The sequence below is a fragment of the Mustela nigripes genome, chromosome 1 (genome assembly GCF_022355385.1).
Source record: "Mustela nigripes isolate SB6536 chromosome 1, MUSNIG.SB6536, whole genome shotgun sequence".
In the NCBI taxonomy this organism is placed as follows: Eukaryota; Metazoa; Chordata; class Mammalia; order Carnivora; family Mustelidae; genus Mustela; species Mustela nigripes.
Genome location: NC_081557.1, coordinates 80,530,823 through 80,548,709, shown reverse-complemented (window position 1 = coordinate 80,548,709; position 17,887 = coordinate 80,530,823). Strand labels below are relative to the sequence as shown.

The following is a 17,887-nucleotide window of genomic DNA, read 5'->3' as shown; positions in this document are numbered from 1 at the left end:
GAAGGCAGCGGCTTAACCCACTGAGCCACCCAGGCGCCCCCAAAAAGCATATTCTTAGACTGCACATGCTCCAATGTCTAAACCAGAATAAGACTCAAAGAAGAAAGAAAGGAAGGGCGCCTGGGTGGCTTAGTGGGTTAAGCCTCTGCCTTCAGCTCAGGTCATGATCCCAGGGTCCTGGGATGGAGCCCCGCATTGGGTTCTCTGCTCAAAGAGGAGCCTGCTTCCCACACCTCTCTGTCTGCTGCTCTGCCTGCTTGTGCGTTCTCTCTCTCTCTGTCAAATAAATAAATAGAATCTTTTAAAAAAAGAGGAAGAAGAAGAAAGAAAGGACTGGAGGGGCTCCTGAGTAGGGTAGGCAGTTAAGTAACCGACTCTTGGTTCTGGCTCAGGTCATGATCTCAGGGCTATGGGATGGAGCCCTGCATTGGGCTCAGGGCTCAGTGTGGAGTCTGCTGGGGATTCTCTCTCCCTGCCCTCTCTGTCCCTCCTCTCACTCTAAAATAAATAAAATCTTTCATAAAAAAAGAAAGAAAGAAAAGACTGTAATAAAAGAAAAGACTACAATATCCAATGTCTGGCCCTTACTCTGGAAAACAGGAACTGCCACATCACGCTGCCTGGGAGACTCTCCTGAGCCGCTGAGGAGCCTGTCCCCACTTCACCTCAGCATTGTCATCCTTACCCCCCGCAAAATCACCCCTGCATACATACACCTGACTCTTCTCCTCTCCGTCAGAGGATGCTGGAAACAAAGCCCATGTCTACCAACAGGTGAATACATAAACAAAGAGTTATAGGGGAACTTTCTGGATAAGTGGTAGTGTTTTATACCTTGTATCCAGACTGGGGTTGTGGTTACATGGAGAATACATGTATCAAAAGTCATCAAGCTATTCAATTAAAATATGTGTAAATTAGGGGCACCTGGGGGCTTAGTGTATTGAGCAGCAGGCTCTTGATTTCAGCTTGGGTTGTGATCTCAAAGTCCTGTGATGCAGCCCCCTGTCAGGAACCCGTGCTCAGTGGAGAGTGCCTGAGTGCTTGAGAGTCTCACTCCCATTCTCTCTGTCCCTCCCCTCACTTGCATGTTACATGCATGCGTCCTCTCTAAAATAAATAAAGCTTTCTGGGGTGCCTGGGTGGCTCAGTCCTTGGACGTCTGCCTTCAGCTTGGGTCATGATCCCAGAGTCCTGGGATCGGGCCCTGCATCCAGCTCTCTGCTCAGCAGGAAGCCTACTTCTCCCTCTCCCACTCCCCCACCTGCGTTCCCTCTCTCGCTGTGTCTCTCTCTGCCAAATAATAAATAAAATCTTTTAAAAAAGAAAATAAAATAAAGCTTTTTAAAATTAATTAATTACATAATTACACCCTAATGAAGTTTGTTATTTAAAAAAAAAGGATACCTTTCTTACATAAGAATACTATTCAAGCACGTATAAAAAGATATTCAGGGCGAGCTGCATACTATGTGAATTATACGTGAACAAAGCTATTATTTTTTTTTTAGAGGAACAAATATATTAAGAAATCTAGGAATAAATGTCACCAAAAACATTAAGATACTCATGAAGATAACTACTAAATTGTACAACAGGACATAAAAGGTTCAATATTATGAAATCACAAGATGTTCCATATAAGAAGTGGTTTGTTTGTTTTTTTAATTTTGAAATAGTTTGAGAGAATAGCTACAAAATGGTAGAAATAATACCTGTATTTCTTCAGATTTACCAAATGTGAGCATTCTACATGTTACTTTATTTTGTCGTCTCCCTCTTTCTCCCTCTTGCTATTTGAGAGTAAGTTGCAGACACGTGCCCCTTTATTACTAAATTCCTAAGTACCTATTTCCTAAAAACAGTACTTTTTCTCAAATTACTCGGAACAAACCAGAAAGTTACAATGAAACGGTGCTATTATCTAATTTACAGACCTTATTCGTGTTTTGCCAACTATCTAATTAATATCCTTCATAGAGAAAGAAACAACTTTTTTTTTTTTAAGATTTTATTTATTTATTTGACAGAGAGAGACACAGAGAGAGAGGGAACACAAGCAGGGGGAGTGGCAGAGGGAGAAGCAGGATTCCCCCGATCAAGGAGCCCAGTGCAGGGCTTGATCCCATGACCTGAGCCGAAGGCAGACGCTTAACAGCTGAGCCACCCACGCACCCCTCAACTTTTTTTTCTGGCCCTGGATCCAGTCTGGCATTTCATGCAGTGCATCCAGTTGTCGTATGCCTCCATCCCCTCTGCTCTGGAACGGTCTCCTAGTCTTTCTTAGTCATCCATGACCTTGACATTTTTAAAATACACAGGCCATTTATTTTTCAGACTGTTCCTCAATTTGAATTTGTCCAATTATTTCTTCACGGTTAGATTCAGGATGTGTTTTTTTAGCAAGAATACCACAAAAAAGATGTTGTATCTTTCCTATATAGGAATTTGAGACTGTTTTTTCAACTTGGTGCATACTCAAGTGCATAAATACTGCATACTCTGCCAGGCACTGGGATGGGACAAGGACCAAGGCAGGCTTATCCCACACACCCATGAAACATACACAGCTCGGAGTGCCATTCTGTATTTGTTTTCATTTCTAGGAAGCTGCTTATTATTTCAAATTCAAATTCAAAAGGCATAAAAAGGTATGGACAATCTCCGTACCTGGAATCCCTTAACCACCCTTCAGAAGCCACCTATATTATCAATTTTTTGTCTGCACTTCCAGAGATATGCTACACATATACATGCAAAAATACAGGGCCATGTGGCTGGCTCAATTGGTAGAGCACATGATTCTTGATCCCTGGGTCATAAGTTCAAACCCCAGCCTGGGCGCAGAACTTGCATGCATATATACATACATAATACATACATACATACATAATACATACATACATACATACTCTGTCTCTCCCACCACAAATGGCAGCATACTATTGATTCTATACAAAGTAACATCTCAGGGCACCTGGGTGGCTCAGTGGGTTAAGCCGCTGCCTTCACCTCGGGTCATGATCTCAGGGTCCTGGGATCAAGCCCTGCATCAGGCTCCTTGCTCAGTGGGGAGCCTGCTTCTCTCTCTGCCTCTGCCTGCCTCTCTGCCTGCTTGTGTTCTCTCGCTCTCTCTGTCAAATAAATAATAAATAAATAAATAAAATCTTTTAAAAAAAAAAGTAACATCTCTGCTGAGCCATGTTTATTCTACAAAACACCATACCTTCTACATTGTTACCTATCCATTATTTCATTTCCTCCCACTGCATCGTTTCACTGTGTATACATACACACTAATTTATTTAATCTCCTGTGGATAAACATTCAGGTTATTTCTAGTCTTTTCCTATTACAAGCAAATCTGCAGATTCTCAGTTAAACACCCCGGCTCCCAGATGGCCTCCACCACTCACTAGAGTATAACTTATTCCTCAATATCATCATAGAAAATGGAGACAGTAATTACCTCCCAGAGTTACTGTAGGGATTACCTGATATATGGAGAAATTCTAGGCGCAAGATCTAGCACAAAGTAGTATTCAAATATGTTAACTTTTGTATTTTACAGATGAGCTATCAGCTCGTCAGAATTTTCTAAACATTTCATATTGTTTAAAACCTAGCAACTGATCACATATAAATGTCCTGAACACAAGCTTCCTTTAGGGTAAGGCTTATCAGATTGGCTTCCTTTTTTGTTTATTTTTAACTGCACAATTTACAGAGTCCTGCTGATCTTGATTTGCAGGAGATGAGGAAGAAGAGGCCAGAAACTACCCTAGTGCTGTCCAACAGGCTAGTGCTGACATACTCTCAGCTACAGACAGACGCCCTTTGACTCCTCACCATTTTGCCTCTTCTAAGACCTGGAAGAACGGGTGAACCACAAACTGCAGCTTGTCTAGAAAATAGTCACCCATCCTCCCTGCTTTTACCCCTTGTCCAAAATGTTACAGACTTCATTTCTAGGAAAAGAAGGACATGACTGCACTTCTATCTTCTCTTTAAGGGCTTTATTCAACAAATAGTTATTAAGTACTTAGTATATGCCAGGATGTTCTAGGTCCTAAAAAAATCCTTGTATAAAAAAACTTAAAAAAAAAAGTATAAAAAAAATCCTTGCTTCCTTGAAGCTTCCATTCTATTTTTTTCTGGGGTAATGTTATATAGATGGAAGTATGACCTTTAGAATCAGACAAATCTGGATTCTACTCTCCCAAATCTACCATGTGCTTCATAGCTATGATGTTAGTAAGAAACATCCAGTCTCCTTGTCTGAAAATCCAAATTATCTGCCCAGCATGGATGTCGTTGGAATTAACAATTTGCATTTTGTCAGGCCTATAATGCATTTTTTTTTTCACATTTTAACATTTCTGAACTAGGAATCTATTTTATAACTGTGGTGTCCTGTGGTTGCTGTCCTCAAGGTGTCAGTCAGGACGTGGATGCCACTGCCTGTTGTGTGTGACCTTGCGCACAGCCATTTATTAGTTTTGTCCTTGCTTCACTGAGTCATGCATATTGTCAACACTGGACACCCTGAGTCTAACTGCCATTTTAAACGTCTTCAAGGAGATTACACTATAATTTGGCATTAGAAGTGAAAGGCATGGGAACAGCAGTTGAGCATAAATCTGATTAGGGAAGCAAATATCCATAACTGGGAAAATAACCTTAACAAGCAAAGGACCTGGGTATGGAAGACAGTGATATGGAGGAAGCCGCAGTATGTACTGTCATTAACGAGATACAGGGAAAGACTAGCCTGCCACAGGTCGAGAAAACACCAGGATCAAAACTCCCAGAATAGATAGTAGCTGCTTGGAGGAGATTCCTGGAGACAGCAGCATTGACCTCTTTTAAGAGACACTGAAACACCAACACTTTTTTTTTTTTTTTAAAGATTCATTTATTTGAGACAGAAAGAGAGCACTAGGGAGGCATAGGGAAGGGTAAAGGGAGAGGGAGGAGCAGGCTTCTCACTGAGCAAGAAGCCCAGTGTGGGGCTTGATCCCAAGACCCTGAGATCATGACCTGGGCCAAAGACGAACTGAAGCCACCCAGGTGCCCCAAGAAACACTGCATCACCAACACTCTTGGTGGCACAGAAATAAGTCAATGACTCTGAGTGAAAAGTGATTCTGAAGAGTCAGACTCTGAAAGTGATAGAATTGGGGCAATACCTTAATCGATTTATTTCACTTACATTTTCCCTTTTATGTGTTCATAGGGTGATGTGATAAAAAAAAATCTATGCCTAAATAAATCCAAAAGAGCTCTTTCAAGAAGTATATAGTAAAAATTCTAAGTGGAAAAAGCACTTGTATCAGAATTTAACTGGCTTGCCTTTTCTTCTGTAACAATACATAACGCAATTATGTATCTTACCACTCTCTCGGATTCAGTAAAACCCGGTAATACTTAGGATCACACAGCGTAATGACGAATATTTAAGAAATGGTAGCCATTTTTTTCAGGCTTTGTGAACATCAGATACACAAAAAGGTGAGCAAAAACCCTGCTCCTGCAGAACTCGCAGTCTAGTTGGGGAGATGGACAGCCCACTTCCCAGGTCACTCCAGGTGACACCTGCATGAGAAGAGTGACAGAGGAAGGAAGAGGAAGGAAGAAGGAAAGATAAATGCAGACTTTTCCAGCCAGTTCACCAATCTGGTTCGCTCTGCACAGAACAATGGAGTGTTCCTGTGCACCCAGACTCCCCAAATGCCTGCCCTCCTCCTGGTTCCTGCAGTTCCCAACACACTGCCACCCCTGAGCCATATCCCTCATCATCCACCAGCCTGGTTCCCACCACCCCAGGGCCTACAGTGCTGAAGGAAGCCACTCCTCTAAAACCACCCAGGATTAAGGTTGACGAGCTCTCCCTTCATCACCTGCACGCAGAGGTAGAAAACAAGGCCCAGATCTGCCTTCAAAGGTAGATGCGTACCCTAGAAACCAGCTTGAGCTATAAATACAATTTCCCTATAAAATGCTGTTATAGGGGCGTCTGGGTGGCTCATTCGGTTAAACATCTGCCTTCGGCTCAGGTCATGATCCCAGGATCCTGGGATCGAGCCCCATGTCTGGCTCCCCACTCAGTGAGAGAGTCTGCGTCTCCATTTTCCTCTGCCCTTCATCCCCACTCATGCTCTCTCTCTCTCTCTCCCACATGAATAAATAAAATCTTTAAAAAAAAAGATTATAGTGAATCCAATTCTAGGACATGGAATAACAAAATTTCAGAACAAGAAGAGAAATTCCAGGCCCGTGGTTCTTAAATATGTGTCGGAGACAGCCCCAGCAATCAATGTTCTTTGTTGAGTACAATTAAATATTAATAGATTCGTTCATACCACACAATAATGATAGCTGATATTTGTAAAGTACTTACTATGTGCTAGGCATGTTCTAAATACTTTCGGATGCACTGATTCATTTCATCCTCACAATAACCTATGAAGTAGGTTCGTTACTCATTACCTGCACCGCACAGGTGAGCAACAGAGAGAGGGGGAGGTTCAGCGAACTTGTCTGGGAAGCCGAGCTCGTCAGTCAGTCACAGAGCTGCGGTCCCCACCTGAGCGACCTGGCTGCGGAGTCTGCGTGTTTGGCCACTATTCTACACGGCTTCTCATCCTACAAATTGCAAACACTTCCCCTGTGTTGTGATTCGGCACCAATAACTCCACTATGTGAACTATACAAAAAAAATCACATCCAATCTCACTTTATAACTTCCTCAAAAACTATCAAATTGAGCAGACTAGATATTCCCAAGTTTTCCACTTTTTTCCTGGGCACTTGTTCAGTTGCCACCTCCTGGCGCTGGCTAAGATGATTGGCAGCAATAGCAACAAAGGGTTAATGACATTTCAGGTGGTAAAATGTAAGAAAATTCTATACTTTATTTTTATTTAAATAAAAGAACACCTTGGTGCAGCTGTAGAACACTATGGGGGGGGGTGCTGTTGAGAACCAGTCATCTGGAGCAGGTTCTATTTTATATACGACAAAGTCACCAACCAGAGAGAGCGAGCGAATCACTTCAAGTCAAGCAGCAAGTAAAGACAGCACAGAAGTCAGGCCTGAGACTTGTCAGCGCTCTCACCCCTCCACCACACTGGGCTGACAGTGGAAAGGATTTACATGCTTTAAAGCAGAATTTCTTACATTGCCTAAAGCTGTTTGTCTTAGCTTTCCTCTTTTTCCTTGAAGTTTATTGTCCTTGACTTCCCAGCTAAACCACCCCAGTAAAGATGAGTACAAGACAGAAAGCAATTTAGGCATGGATTACACTTCAAACGCTAAGAATTTTAATTGGTGGATAATGCTTTGTATATTTCCTCGAAAGTTATGTTGCACACTATATTTTGATTCCCTGGATAATAACAAAGAATATTTACTAATAATTCAATTGAAATAAAATAAATTTAGCTGAAATGGAAACGTAAGGAACCATCTGTTATGAGTCAGTGATTAAACAAAGCTAGAAAATAAAACTTAATGTTCCAAGGAAAATCAGTGACCTCTTTACATAATAACTTCATCAAACTGCTTTTCAATTCTATAATTCAATTTTATATATCTTTTCAGTTCTTAATCTATAATTAAAATTAAATGATATTTTTAAAATCATGGTACTTGAAAAAAGTACAGATTTAAAGAGAATAAAATAAAAGGTAAATAAAGACTCCCGTGAATATATAAGACAATGAAAAAGGACTTTGGCTGCCTCCATTTTGACCTTAAGCTTTCTGTTGGGTTCTTCATTCCAGCAAGTCTCTGGGCTCAGACAGAAGACTCTGCAGACAAAATTACCCCCCTCAAGCAATGAGGGCTGCCCTGAGTCAGCAAGACCCCACAGGACTGACCCTAAGACAATGACTGACCTGACCGTCACTACCCACCTGCACTTAGCCACCCACCTTTGCCCCACATCTTCCTTATATAAACCTGAACTATTTTCAGCACTTTGGAGACAGTCTTTGAGATGCTGGTCTGCCATCTTCCCCATGTTGGACTCACTGAAATAAATTCCTTTCTTGTTTCCCCACCACTTGCTTCTCTGCCTGTGGATTTTGTTAGCAGCCAGCAGTGGAACCCATCTGTTTGGGACCCCCCAGACCCAGCTGCTCTTATAGCCCTAGGCACCAGCTACAATGAGACTTCCAGATATAGCACTTCTAATGGTTTAGAGCTTGGTGGGACAAGCATTTTTTATGTTTAACTTGACCTTGAACTATGCCCCCTCTGCCCTTGAGATAGAAACTTGACCTTGAACTATGCCCCCTCTGCCCTTGAGTTAGAAAGAGCTACATTCAGGCCAGGGAAGCGGGTCAGGGCTCAGAAGCCGAAGCCATACCTCTGGCTTTCAGTCCTGGCTCCACCCTTCACAAACGGTTAACCTTGTACAAATTACCTAGCCTCTCTGTGGCTCAGTGTCATCCACTGTAACGTGGCAACAGGAATAGGATCTTCTTCATAGAGGTGTAAAGAGGATTAAGTGAGTTAATATTTGCAAAATGCTTAGAACACTTGACTATGGTAAACACTTCAGAAGTTAAATAAGAGAAATAATCATTGGAGTGAATTTTGAGCCATAAATTAAAAATGGTATCGCAAGAAGAAACTAACTAGGGGAAAGAGGGAAGGGAATAAGAAAGGCCAGAAAAAAAGACAAGAGGAAAGCAACGAGGATACATAAGAAAATCTAAGTTTCCCAGAAGAGACTGGGTGGAAAGCAGGCAGGAGCACAAAGGAAATAACAGGGTGGAGATGAAGAGAAGTCTCAGAAGAAATTACTAAACAAGGAAGTAGGAAGTAGGCGGGGGAGTGGGGCAGAGAAGACAGAGAAAAGTCCAGGAGGGAAAAAAAGAATCTGATTGTTCTGAGGTAACAGGATAAGAATTTGTAGTGAAAGCAGAACAGGAGATTATTCCCTGATAAAGATTTCCTAAGGTAAAAGAAACAGCATTTACAGTTTGGGTTGGGGGAAGAGACACCTGATAGGCTCCCACCATTCTCCCACTCCCACAGAGACAAATGAGATCCTGATTACGAGCCCAGAACACTGCTCTAAAAAATGCCATAGATGCCATCAACAGATGAAAAGATAAATGCAATGTGGTCTACACAAAGAATAAAATATTACTTGGCTTTAAAAAGGAAGGAAATTGAAATAAAAATAAAATAAACATTATTTAAAAATAAAATAAAATAGAGGCAGTCGTTAAGCATCTGCCTTCCGCTCAGGTCATGATCCCAGGATCCCGGAATCCATCCCTGCCTTGGGCTCTCTGCTCAGCAGGAAGCCTGCTTCTCCCTCTCCCACTCCCCCTGCTTGTGTTCCCTCACTCACCCTCTCTCTCTCTCTCTCTGTCAAATAAATAAATAATTTTAAAAATAATATTTTTTTTAAATGAAAAGGAAGTCAATTCTGGCAGATGCTCTCAAGTGGAGGGACCTTAAAAACATGAAGCTAAGTGAAATAAACCAGGCACAAAAGGACAGCTATTGTAGTCCTCTGCTTCCAAAGAAACCTAGAGTAGACACCGGAAGTAGAACAGAAGTTCCCGGAGGCCTGGGCGCGTTATTGTTTAATGGGTAAAGTAACTAGAATGATGAAAAAGTTCTGAAAATCAATAATGGTGATGGTTGTACAACACTGTGAATGTACTCACTGCCATTGAATGGTACGCTTAAAATGGTTAAAGGGTAGATTTCATTTTATATATATTTTACCACAAGAACAAATAAAAATAAAAATTAAAATATGGCATAGATGGCCAAGGTGGAAACGCAGTGCTGCCGGGGTGGACCTGGGACTTGGCTGGTGCCCTTTTCCATGCAGACCATGAAGAAAGCCCATCACTCAGGGCCCCTACTCCTCCCCTTCCCTTCAAAATGAACCCCGCCCTCCACGGGGTCTGCCTCTGCCCAGCCGCAGGGAACTTGCACCCGAGCGCAGCAATCATTCCCAACTCAGGTCAAAGGGGCTGACCTCCGACTCACCCCTGTTGGGAGTCCCTGACAGCCAGTCGGCCCAAGGCAGCTACCGCGTACCGCGCCTATCAAAGTCTCTGGCCCACCGCAGGTGAACAATAGCCGCGATTGCCTTTTTCTCTCCCCAAAGACTGACCGACTGACTGGTCTGCGATTTGAGAAAGCAAGAGAGAGACAGCGCGTGCGAGCCCAGGAGCAGGGGGAAGCGGACTCCCCACTGGTCAGGGAGCCCGAGGAGACCTAGGGCTCGAGCCCAGTGATGAGGAAGCAGAAGGCAAGCAGAGGTGAAGGAAAGCACCAGCTGACTCCAACCCCCAGCCCCGCCCCCAGCCCCTGCTCCAGGGTGGGATGTGTGATACTCCTCCAGGAAACTTCCAACTATCTTTCCGTTAGCAAGTCCCTCCCTCGAGGGAAAAACGACCTTAGCTTGATAAAAGCCGGTCCTCCAGTACTTCTTTAGCATATGAAAGTCCCTTTGGACACCTCCCTTCCCTACCGCAGCCCCACAGTGTATACTCCCGCTCTTCCTCACAACCCCAGTGAAGCTTCTCTTTCTGCCCATGGATCGTGTTCTGAACTGTAACAAAATCACCTTTCTGCACCAGAGACATCTTAAGAATTCATTCTTGGCCGTCTGCTCCTGACCTCACCACCCTTCACCAAGACCCTGAGATCATGACCTGGGCCCGAGGCAGACGCTTAACCAACTGAGCCCCCCCAGGTGTCCTAGCAGTGATGCTGTTCCTCATCACTGAGGAACAGTGCCTCATGACTGAGGCAAACCTCAGTCTCATACTTGCCACTTCTTTGGTACAAATAACCTGCCTGACATAAGGGACCTCCAAGACCATTTTTTTAGGGAGAGCAGGGTGGCCAGGTCAGAGGGTACAAAGGAAGACCTTAGTCCAGTTCACTTTCCTGTCAAAGGCCCAGTCAGCACAAGCCACTCTGTGGACCTATTTGAACTGCTCCTTTTTGCCCCATCTCCTAATTTCCTAGCTCATAAACTCCCAGGCTCTGGTTCTGGATTTATTTCTTGGATCTCTGACTCCTGACCTGATTCGTCTTGGGTCTTACACCATACTTTTTAATGTAAGGACTGGGAAACCCCCTATCCCACCAGCCACAGGGGCATCTACAGTTAACCACTGCCCTCTGATTCTGCCACGGGCCCCTTGGGTGTGGCCAAGGAACAACGGTGTGCACGGGCGGATCATGGGGACAAGCTATGTGGACAGCTAACGCGTGTTGAATGCCTTCCATGTGCCAGTCACTGGTCTAAGTAATTAACACTTAGAAATGCTCATTCATTTAATGTCACAACAACCAAATGAAGTTGGTTTTTTGGGGTTTTTTAAAAGATTTTATTTATTTAATTGACAGGCAGAGATCACAAATAGGCAGAGAGAGAGAGAGAGAGAGAGGAGGAAGCAGGCTCCCGGCTGACCAGAGAGCCCGATGTAGGGCTCAATCCCAGGACGCTGGGATCATGACCCGAGCTGAAGGCAGAGGCTTTAACTCACTGAGCCACCCAGACACCCCCAAATGAAGTTGTTTAAAGCCTATATCTTTGGGGCCCCTGGGGGGCTCAGTCAGATAAGCATCTGTCTCTTGATTTCAGCTCAGGGCATGATCTCAGAGTTGTGAGATCGAGCCCCATGTTAGATTCTGCTCCAGCGTGGAGCCTGCCTGAGCTCTCACTCTCCCTCTGTCCCTGCCCCCACTCACACGCATGCTCTCTTTCTCTCTCTCTCTCAAAATAAATAAACCATGTATCCTCACAATTCAGAAAACAATAGTACAGAATCACAAAGGAGTGCCCCAAACAGCAGCTAACCACTTCGTGACTGAGATGTAATACGAAATTTGGAAGCTACAAAATTAGGCTATATGAAATGAAAATAAAGGGCTCCTATTATGCTCACTCATTTGCAATGGCAAGTAGAAATTTCACATTTAACTGATCTCTGGACAAAACAGTTTTCGAACTCAGAAGAAAGGACAAAAAAACAGTGGACTCAGCTCTTAAAGATGAATAGGGAATTGGTGGCGGAAGTAGCAATGGACGAATAACAAAATTCTAGAAATTTCAGCACAGATTCCCAATTCTTGCTGAAAAGAGGAAGCCTAAATAATCTGTCACATAAGTTTCTCATTTTGAAAATTCACAACAAATTGGTAACACTGAGAAAAACTGTAAATGAGACGCTTAAATAATACTTAACCTTGCCTAGCAAGGTGATCCAAGTGCCCTGGCAGATGCCATTGATTTGCTCTCCATCTCAACCCTGAGGAGGCTAAGGCAGTGTTGCCCTCCATTTCACAAGGCAGACGTAACCTGCCCAGGTGTGGGTCTGTCCAGCCTGAACTCCCTCCATTGGCCAACCCTGGGCGCCATCCTAGCTGCCCCTCTGCCCCAGGCTAAAGAGCTACTGGAAACCCACGAGTGAGGGTGGAGTCAGAGGATGAAAATATTATTTTTAACTCCACAAGGAAGTAAAATAAACACAGTTTTAATTGGGGAAAATACGCCTATGGAACTAAAGGTTTCTGAGACAGTAAATCGTCGGGGAAACCAGACTTTCATAAAAGCTTTCAGCAAATTTAAAAAAGAATAACAATAAGCCTTTGACTAGGTTCCAAATTTAAAAAGTGCTTTTCATTAAGCTGTTATGGATTTGGAATATTTCCATATAAACAGAGAGGTCTCAGGGTAATTATAAAAAAAAAAAAAAATGAGACTGCGCAGGCGCACCGAGTGAACCAAGATGGCGGCTCCCGTGGATCTGGAGTTAAAAAAGGCCTTCACAGAACTTCAAGCCAAAGTAATTGACACTCAACAGAAGGTGAAGCTTGCAGACATACAGATTGAACAGCTAAACAGAACGAAAAAGCATGCACATCTTACAGATACAGAGATTATGACTTTGGTAGATGAGACTAACATGTATGAAGGTGTAGGAAGAATGTTTATTCTTCAGTCCAAGGAGGTAATTCACAGTCAACTATTAGAGAAACAGAAAATAGCAGAGGAAAAAATTAAAGAATTAGAGCAGAAGAAATCCTACCTAGAGCGGAGTGTGAAGGAAGCTGAAGACAACATCCGGGAGATGCTAATGGCACGAAGGGCACAGTAGGAAATCTCTAGCTGAAGCTTCCTGCCCCCTCCCATTCCTGGCAAGGGCAGAGGGGCCCATGTGGGGAAACAGCCTCTCTTCTACCCTGACGGACTTTTTATTTGGATGATCTGGTAACCCTATATTTTCTACTTCACCCTGATCCCCTTTCAGATCCCAGCTCTGTATTTTTTATCCTGGCTCTGTCTGTCACCCCTACCCAGAACACTGTTCTCCCCTAGGGGTGAATCACCAACTCCCAGGAGAGGGAAGATGGGAGCCAGGACAGACAGGGGAGCTCTGTCCAAGCCTATTACTCGTTACACTGCTTAGACCAATAAATGGCATCTGTTCCCCCCAAAAAAAAAAAAAAAAAAAAAATGAGAAAGTGATAACAATAGGGCCCTCCAGGTATTTCTACTGATGTCGTTCAGTTAAAATTTGCTATGTGGTTTGTTTTTTTTTTTTAAGATTTTATTTATTTATTTGACAGAGAGAGATCACAAGTAGGCAGAGAGGCAGGCAGAGAGGGGGGAGGGAAGCAGGCTCCCTGCTGAGCAGAGAGCCCAATGCAGGGCTCAATGCCAGGACCTTGAGATCATGACCTGAGCCGAAGGCAGAGGCTTATTACCCACTGAGCCAGCCAGCCTCCCCAACATTTGCTATGTGTTAACAGTGAAGCAAACAATGAAATGTTCAAGATTGCGGAAAAATTCCCCCAGATAAAAAAATTGTTTTATTGATTGGTTGGTGATTGATTGATTTTAAGTAGGATCCATGCCCAACACAGGGCTTGAACTCACAACCCTGAAATTAAGAGTCACATCCCCTACTGACTGAGCTGGCCAGGCACCTCACCAGATAAAACTTTATGCCACTGGGAAAATAAACAGAAAAAAACTTTAGAAACTCAGCAAGTGAGCAGACAATGGCAGAAAATTTTCAGAATAAGCAGCACTTTTAATATGAGAGGGCTAACGTGTTACAGACTAAAAACTACTGCAGAATACATCCTAAAGAAATTTTCCTGGGGCATCTGGGAGGCTCAGTCATTAAGCATCTGCCTTAAGGTCAGGTCACAATCCCAGGGTTGTGGGATCGATCCCCATATCAGGCTCCTTGCTCAGTGGGGATCCTGCTTCTCCCTCTCCCATTCCCTCTGTTTGTGTTCCCTCTCTCACTGTGCTTCTATCAAATAAATAAAATCTTTAAAAAAAAAAAAAAAAAAAGAAGAAGAAGAAGAAGAAAAGAAAAGAAATTTTCCTAATTCATTGTGGCTATCATCAAAGACAATACTGTGTAACCAGAAGAGAACTGAACTAAAGTTTAAAAGAAAAAAGAAAAAAGAAAGATTAGAAAAGAAGACTACAAAAACAAGCAAGGAATGAAGTTGATGCAAGCAGATCTGAAATGGTCCCCTTGGCTTTCTTTTCCCACTTCATTTATACGTCCCTTTGCCCTTCTACTCCCATACAGAAATCCCACCAGGCACCAAGTCCTCCTCCTTCCTCAAAGAAAAGAAAAACCTAGGTTAAGAGTCTTGTTAGGGGTCTCAGCCGGACAATTCTACATTAAAATCCTTGAGAGTTCAAAAGGAACCACCACACTCAGTGTGAGTTCTGAAGAATGAGAAACCTTGATGTTTGCCTTTTACTTTTTTACAAAGAATAGCTGGTTGGCTGGTAAAATCTGAAGGCAATTTCAAAGAGAATCTGTCAGGAGTCCTCTATTCTCCTCTCACAAGACTTTAGAGGGAAACCTCAAAGCAGCAGAGTGTATCACAGGCCTACGGAAAAGAGCACAAATCATTAGCATCCAGCTCCAGGGATGGTCACAGAGTAAACGTGGTGGATCAAAGCACAGAACACCACCAGTGCCTGAAAGCCTTATGGTGTCCTCTCCCACAGGGAATGGCCAGCTTCCTCCACAACCACCTATGCTGCGGCAGGCTGCAGAAGGGCAGGGCACTCAGTCCCATGGGGCTACTCCAGCCTGATTTGCAGACTGGGTCTGCTCCTTGGTCTGACCTTCTAGAAGTCACAACAGACTTTGAGATCTTTCCTGGGGAGCTTCCTCCTTGGTGGGCGCTGGATTCCAGTCTTTGTCTCTCCAGCACTTTAAGACTACTAAAGTCCCCGCTCTTCTCTTCAGTTACTTTACCCTCCTATCTCTTGACCAGGACCGTTTAGCAGCAAATGCCGCAAGAGGAAAACCAGGGCTAATCTCGGGCTCACCTCTCTGTGTCTTCTTTGCCTCTGGGATGTTGACCCTGCTGTTCTGACTACCTTCGAGTCAGATCGCTGTCTCTTCAGTCCCAAGAGATTACCTAAAGCCCTGCAGGAATCTCAGCCTCTCAGACCTCTCTGTTTTTGTTTAGGCCCTGGTAAGGAAAGCAGGCCTGACGGGGCAGGGGCGAGATGCTCTGCTAAGTCAAAGATGCTGGTCAAGAAGGACCTCATATCGAATGATTTCACTTATATGAAATCTGCAGAATGGCACATGAATAGAGGCAGGAAGCAGAACACAGATGGGGAATTAAGACAAGAGATACGGAGTTTCTTTCGGGGGTTATGAATACATTCTAGAATGACGCTGGTGACTGTTGCAGAACTCTATAAAATACACTAAAGCTCTTCAAATGAGTGCATTTATAGTATATGCATGGCACCTCAATACAGGCATTTTTTTAAAGAAAAAAATGGACATTTAAATCAATGCAGAATGTCTAGGAAGCAAACTGGAAATAAACATCAAGAACTTTTCAGTATGCATACTGTATAATATTTATATTATTATACAATTATGGGGTATATATACACACACACATATATAGTATAAGCATATAAATACTCTCTCTATATATTTAAACAACTTGAGAAAGTTCCAGACTCAAGAGGAATTGAGGAATTCCAGGGGCTAGTGACTGAGAGAGAAAAGTCTCAAATAGGGATGCCTGGGTGGCTCAGTTGGTTGGACGACTGCCTTCGGCTCAGGTCATGATCCCGGAATCGCAGGATCGAATCCCACATCGGGCTCCCAGCTCCATGGGGAGTCTGCTTCTCCCTCTGACCTTCTCGCTCATGCTCTCTCTCACTGTCTCTCTCTCTCAAATAAATAAATAAATCTTTAAAAAAAAAAAAAAGTCTCAAACAGGATGAGCCGGTTAAAGCCTTCAAGTTAAAGAATTACAATGCCCAAAGTTTATGAACTGGTTTTATCAGAATCACCTAGGAAGCTAGGCAAGAAGGACAAATTCCAGAGCCTTACCCCTGAAGAAATTTTTTTTTTTTTTTTAAAGTAAGCTCTACACTCAATGTGTGGCTTGAGCTCTGGCCCTGAGATCAAGGGTTGAACACTGTACAGACTGAGCCAGTCAGGAACCCTCCCTGAGAATTTTGATTCAATCAGTTGCAGATGTAGAGGGGAAGAGAGCGGGCATCTTTGTTTTTGTTTTGTTTTTTTTAAGAATTTATTTATTTATTTGACAGAGATCACAAGCAGGCAGAGAGAGAGGAGAAAGCAGACTCCCCACGGAGCAGAGAGCCCGATGTGGGGCTCGATCCCAAGACCCTGGGATCATGACCTGAGCTGAAGGCAGAGGCTTTAACCCAATGAGCCACCCAGGCACCCCAGGGCATCTTTATTTTTAAACGTCCCCAGGTGGTGCTCCCTTCTGCAGCACAAGTACTAAAATTGGAAAGATACAGAGAAGATGGGCATGGCCCCACACAAAGATGACAGGCACCTTCATGAAGCATTCCTTATTTTTTTTAAAAAAGAATCAAGTATCCCCAGGTGAGTCTGATGTCACCCAGATCGGGCTAACTCTTGGACAACAAGGGAAGAAAAATCTTTTATCATGGCAATAAAACTTTTCAGAAAATCATTCTAGAAGTAATATGAGAGACTGATTATATAATGAGGCCAAGACCTGACTTTTTTTTTTTTTTTTTAAGATTTTATTCACTTATTTGACAGAGATCACAAGTAGGCAGAGAGAGAGAGGAGAAAGCAGGCTCCCCGAGGAGCGGAGAGCCCGATGTGGGGCTCAATCCCAGGAACCTGGAATCATGACCTGAGCCGAAGGCAGAGGCTTTAACCCACTGAGCCACCCAGGAGCCCCAAGACCTGACTTTTAATAAGTAAGGATCAGAGCTCTGAATTCTTACTGGGACTTAGTGATATTAATAGACATTCATACACAAACTTTCAGTGCTCAAAATCATCACCTTTAAAAAAAAAAAAAAGACTTTATCACTAAACAAAAGCTTAGCAAGACTCCTGACACCTTTGCTCAAAATATACAACTTACCAGCCTCCCTAATATGCTTGTGGTATTAATGTCAGAATTCTGAAAAGGCTGAGGTGATTGTTAATTTAGGTGGTCTTCCTTGCCAACCACATCACTCTCATGAGTCTGATTTTCAAGCTTCCCTTTGCCACACGCTAACAAGCAAATCTGTTCCAACCACTTATGAGAAATATTTGAAATAAACTTTGGATGTAAATATGGATTTATGAGGAACATGTGAAGACTAAAAGATTGATTCAAATGACTCATCAAGTAACACTGAGCGCCCCTGTATTTCAACTCCAGATAGCTGTAAGCACACTACCCTAGCTCCCTCTGTGAGCTTGTTTCACAAGACAGCTGGCAGGGGTACAAATACTAGCTGTGGCCCCTGGCACACCTGAACACAGAAAGCTATCTGGCCCAAATATCTCAAGCTCTTTTGTAGAATTAGCAATTGCAGCAAGTA

The 17,887-nt window shown here is 43.2% G+C and overlaps 2 protein-coding genes and 1 non-coding gene across 4 annotated transcripts in view; 2 read left to right on the top strand and 1 right to left on the bottom strand.

Annotated features, from left to right (window-relative positions):
• PRDM10 (PR/SET domain 10) overlaps positions 1-17,887 on the bottom strand; it is a 95,969-nt gene that overhangs the window by 64,489 nt on the left and 13,593 nt on the right. The window lies entirely within an intron of this gene.
• LOC132012242 (prefoldin subunit 1) lies at positions 12,757-13,490 on the top strand. Its single transcript, XM_059392015.1, has one exon. It carries the CDS (start codon positions 12,780-12,782, stop codon positions 13,146-13,148), a length of 369 nt encoding a protein of 122 aa, XP_059247998.1. The 5' UTR covers positions 12,757-12,779; the 3' UTR covers positions 13,149-13,490.
• Positions 16,791-16,896, top strand: LOC132009409 (U6 spliceosomal RNA). Its single transcript, XR_009401905.1, has one exon. It is a non-coding gene; the product is annotated as a U6 spliceosomal RNA (small nuclear RNA).

What these genes read in the sequence shown, in the direction of transcription:
- LOC132012242 (XM_059392015.1), top strand. Translation starts at nt 12,780, where the DNA reads ATGGCGGCTCCCGTGGATCTGGAGTTAAAAAAGGCCTTCACAGAACTT.